The sequence below is a fragment of the Oryx dammah genome, unplaced genomic scaffold (genome assembly GCF_014754425.2).
Source record: "Oryx dammah isolate SB20612 unplaced genomic scaffold, SCBI_Odam_1.1 HiC_scaffold_11, whole genome shotgun sequence".
Lineage (NCBI taxonomy): Eukaryota > Metazoa > Chordata > Mammalia > Artiodactyla > Bovidae > Oryx > Oryx dammah.
Genome location: NW_024070195.1, coordinates 22,468,905 through 22,474,066, shown reverse-complemented (window position 1 = coordinate 22,474,066; position 5,162 = coordinate 22,468,905). Strand labels below are relative to the sequence as shown.

General features: G+C 40.5%; 1 protein-coding gene across 1 annotated transcript; it reads right to left on the bottom strand.

The window, feature by feature from the left end:
- Positions 1-3,931: 3,931 nt before the first annotated feature.
- Positions 3,932-4,894, bottom strand: LOC120869744 (putative olfactory receptor 2B8). Its single transcript, XM_040249021.1, has one exon. It carries the CDS (start codon positions 4,892-4,894, stop codon positions 3,932-3,934), a length of 963 nt encoding a protein of 320 aa, XP_040104955.1.
- Between the last annotated feature and the right edge of the window lie 268 nt (positions 4,895-5,162).

The following is a 5,162-nucleotide window of genomic DNA, read 5'->3' as shown; positions in this document are numbered from 1 at the left end:
GTTATCCAAGTCTATGCCCCAACCAGTAACGCTGAAGAAGCTGAAGTTGAATGGTTTTATGAAGACCTACAAGACCTTTTAGAACTAACACCCAAAAAGATACCCTTCAGTAAGTGAATAAATAAATGAACTGTGGTACTTCGAGGCAATGGAATCTTATTCAGTGCTAAAAAGTAATGAACTATCAAACATTGAAAAGCCATAGAAGAAACTTAAATCCATATCACTAAGTGAAAGAGGCCAGTCTGAAAAGCTACAGTTTATAATGATTCCAACTGTATGATATATTGAAAAGGCAAAACTATGGAGATCAAAAAGATTAGTGTTTGCCAGGCATTAGGGTGAAGGAAGAATGAATAGGCAGAGCACAGAGGATTTTTAGGACAGTGAAAATATACTGTATGATACTTCAATGGTGGACATATGTCATTAGAAATGTATTCAAACTCATAGAATGTACAACACCAAGAATGAACCCTAATGTAAAGCATGGACTTTGAGAGATATTGATGTATCAGTTCAGGTTCATTAGTTAAAACGAATGTAGCATTCTGAGGTGGGATGTTGATAGTCCGGGAGGCTGTTTGTGTTGTGGGGTGGTGGGGGTGGGCGGTGGTGGGAGGGAGGTGGGGAAGATATATGGACTATCTCTGAACTTTTTTCTTAAACTTGCTGTAAAGCTAAGTGAAAGTGAAAGTCGCTCAGTTGTGTCAGACTCTTTGTGACCCCGTAGACTATACAGTCCACGGAATTATCCAGGCCAGAATGCTGGAGTGGGTAGCATTTCCCTTCTCCAGGGGATCTTCCCAACCCATATATTGAACCCAGGTCTCCCACATTGCAGGCTGATTCTTTAGCAGCTGAACCATAAGGGAAGCCCCTGTAGCTAAAACTACTATTAAAAAATACTCTGATGGGCATTTTATAACATCTTCAAGCAACTCACTTCCATACTCTTTAGGAGAAATAAACTATATATCCACTGCTGAAACATATCTGGAAAGGACAAGTGTACATCACCATTAATAAAATGACCTATTACATTACAGTCTTTGAGAGTGGACGCTTTTTTGTACTTTGTGCTAAATCCACTCAGTCTGCTTTTTTCTCCTATGTTCCCAATGTGAACATCATAATTGTATAAGAAGGTAAGAAAAGATGTGATTAATATATAGTGGCATGTATCCATGTAGGAACTTCTTTCAGATATTTGGGCTATTTTCAGAGTACATGCAAGAGGCTCTTGACTGTTTCAAGCCCAGATACTGTTGCTGAGAAGTAGGCTTTTCATCCAGACTTCCCTGGTAGCTCAGCTGGTAAAAATTCCTGGGTTGGGAAGATCCCCTGGAGAAGGGATAGGCTACCCACCCCAGTATTCTTGGGATTTCCTGGTGGCTCAGATGGTAAAGAATTCACCCACAATGTGGGAAACGTGGATTCAATCCTTGGGTTGGGAAGATCCCCTGGAGGAGGGCATGGCAACTCAACATAGCCTGGAGAATCCCCATGAACAGAGGAGCCTGGCGGACTACAGTATATGCAGTTGCAAAGAGTTGCACAGGACTGAATGACTAAGCACAGTACAGCACAGGCTTTTACATCCAGTAGTCATTACATAAAAACATAGAATTTGTAAAAAATGGTTTTAGGGAAATACAACCTGTGTAAAGAAGCTATATGATTTCCTGCATTTCAACTTGAAGAAAAAATAGTTTTTCCATTTGGCCTGCTGAGAATAGCTATTACAATGCTGAAAAAGATGATTGAGCACCAAGAATAAAATATATACTGTTGGGCAACAAGATGTTTTTAGACAAAATACCATTACTGAGAGATGTACATGTTCCCCACATGTTCAGTTTGGTTCAGTTTCTCAGTCATGTCTGACTCTTTGCGACCCCATGGACTGCAGCATGCCAGGCTTCTCTGTCCATCACCAACTCCCAGAGCTTACTCAAACTCATGTCCATTGAGTCAGTGATGCCATCCAACCATCTCATCCTCTGTTGTCCTCTTCTCCTCCTGCCTTCAATCTTTCCCAGCATCAGGGTCTTTTCTAATCAGTCAGTTTCATCAGGTGGCCAAAGTATCAGAGTTTCAGTTTCAGCATCAGTCCTTCCAATGAATAGTCAGGACTGATCTTCTTTAGGATAGACTGGTTGGATCTCCTTGCAGTCCAAGGGACTCTCAAGAGTCTTCTCCAACACCACAGTTCAAAAGCATCAATTCTTCAGCACTCAGCTTTCTTTATAGTCCAACTCTCACATCCATACATGACCACTGGAAAAACCAAAGCTTTGACTAGACGGACCTTTGTTGCCAAAGTAATGTCTCTGTTTTTTAATATGCTGTCTAGGTTGGTCATAACTTTCTTTCCAAGGAGTAAGCATCTTTTAGTTTCATGGCTGCAGTCACCATCTGCAGTGATTTTGGGGCCCCCCAAAATAAGTCTGTCACTTTTTCCATTGTTTCCCCATCTATTTGCCATGAAATGATGTCAAGATCTTCATTTTCTGAATGTTGAGTTTTAAGCCAGCTTTTTCACTCTCCTTTTCACTTTCATCAAAAGGTTCTTTAGTTCCTCTTTGCTTTCTGCCATAAGTGCAGTGTCATCTGCATATCTGAGATTATTAATATTTCTCCCAGCAATTTTGATTCTAGCTTGTGCTTCATCCAGTCCAGCATTTCTCATGATGTACACTCTGCTTATAAATTAAATAAGCAGGGAGACAATATACAGCCTTGACATACTCTTTTCCCAATTTGAAACCAGTCTGTTGTTCCATATCCAGTTTTAACTGTTGCTTTTTGACCTGCATACAGATTTCTCAAGAGGCAGGTCAGGTGGTCTGGTATTCCCATCTCTTTCAGAATTTTCTAAAGTTTTTTGTGATCCACACAGTCAAAGGCTTTGGCATAGTCAATAAAGCAGAAATAGATGGTTTTCTGGAACTCTCTTGCTTTTTTGATGATCCAACAGATGTTGACAATTTTATCTCTGGTTCCTCTGCCTTTTCTAAATCCAGCTTGAACATCAGGAAGTTCATGGTTCACGTACTGCTGAAGCCTGGCTTGGAGAATTTTGAGCATTACTTTGCTAGCGTGTGAGATGAATGCCATGAGGAAAACCTTTTGTAGAATGGCATGCAGAGTTATAAAAATATTCTGTAAGACGTTGCTAGCCAGAAAGGATAAGTGAACTAACAGTCATAGGCACAGAGCGTTCTACAGGTATGCCTCTTTTCTTCAGAACAGTGTAGAGAACCACAGCATGTACTTGGCTCCCTGAGGAGCTTCCATTCTCATTTGATTTAAATTACATTACATATACAACAGCTCCACTGGCAGCATTTTAAAGAAAGTATATGAAAAGAAGAAATGAATTGCCCTCTTGATGCTCTATAAGTGCATTCTGCTAATTTTGTAGCATAATTTAGTCTTTTCCAGTAGTCATCTTTCTGCTTTTTAAAGAAGTCTCAAGATCACTTCCTTAATCACCAGTTTTAGTATTCTATGTATAAGAAATCATATTTGGATATTAATTTTAAAATTTCATTAGAAAAGACAGAGTAAAAATGAAATATTTAATTAAAACCTATAAATATTCATTTTCCACTTTTTAAGCTGCTTCATTATTTCAAGAGGAGAATCACCAAAATTTGACTTTCTATGAAATACTTGGGTGATAATAGTAACAATCAGCCACTGTTACTTGGGAGTGAAAGGAGTAATGAAAGTTGGTAAAGACAGTCTGGGAGTGTGGTGTTTGAATTATAAGAGGACGAGGTGGGAACAGGGCACCTCTTGATGTTGGAGGGACCCTCGGTGTTCCTCTCCAGTGGAGACGGGTATGTCGGGGAACTTCTTGAGTTGCAGCAAGGGTGTGAAGGACCCCTTCGAAGTTTAAGAGGGAAGGGGTGATTTTATTCTCCTAAGCCGTGTTCCACCCTTGCTCTAGTTCTCTCCGCAGCAGCTTCTTTACTGCTTCCTTTACGTCCTTATTCCTCAAGGTGTAGATGAGGGGGTTGAGCATTGGAGTTACGAGTCCATAGAAGAGTGCAAGAAGCTTGCCCTTCAACTTGGCGGAATTGCTCTTGGGTGCCATATATGCATAACCACTAATGGCTGAGCCATAGAACATAACGACCACAAGCAGATGAGACCCACATGTGTTGAAGGCTTTCTTTCGACCCTCAGAAGACTGGATTCTTACCACTGACCTAACAATGTTGATGTAAGAGAACAGGATTAATCCCACTGGGATAACTTTTATGACCACCACAGCAGCATACATCTCCACTTCATTGATCCATGTATCAACACATGATAACTGAAGCATGGCAGGTACTTCACAGAAGAAATTCTCCACCTGATATTGACCACACAGAGGTAACAGGAAAGTCAACACTGTTTGCACCAGAGAGTTGCTGAAACCTGTTACCCAAGCCACCGCTGCCAATTGTTGGCATAGCCGAGAATGCATGATAACTGTGTAATGCAGAGGCTGGCAGATAGCTACATAACGATCAAAGGCCATTACTGAGAGAAGGACACATTCAGTGGATCCTAAGCCAAGGAAGATGAATAGTTGAGCTATGCAGCCTCCGTAGCTGATATTTCTCCAGCAGCTCTGTATGTTGACCAGCATCTGGGGGACAGTGGAGGTAGTATAGCAAAGGTCCAAAAAAGAGAGATTAGCCAGAAAGAAATACATTGGGGTGTGGAGTCTAGGATCAAGGCGCGACAAGATAATGATGGCTGAATTCCCAAGGAGAGTCATTATGTAGAAAATGGAGATGGCCACAAAAAGAACCATTTCTAGTTTGGGCCATTCAGAGAAGCCCACCAGAACAAAGCCCTTAGAGTAATGAAGAGTGTTATTGAATCTTCTCATTGTTGTGACTCTACTTGCTGGAAACACCACAGGCAGATTTTGGAGCTTGATTAGCCTTTGCTTAGAACTTAATGTTGGTTCATGAACCTACATGTAATAGAGGAACTGGGTAGGGGATGCTGAAACAAATAAAATCATTAATGTATTTCCTTTTATTACCTAGGCAAGAAGAATGAGAGTTAACGATAATATTTCTATATTTTAACAACCATATTTTAAGCCATGACTTTCATTTGGTAAACAAACAGCTAACTAAGTAGACGTATTA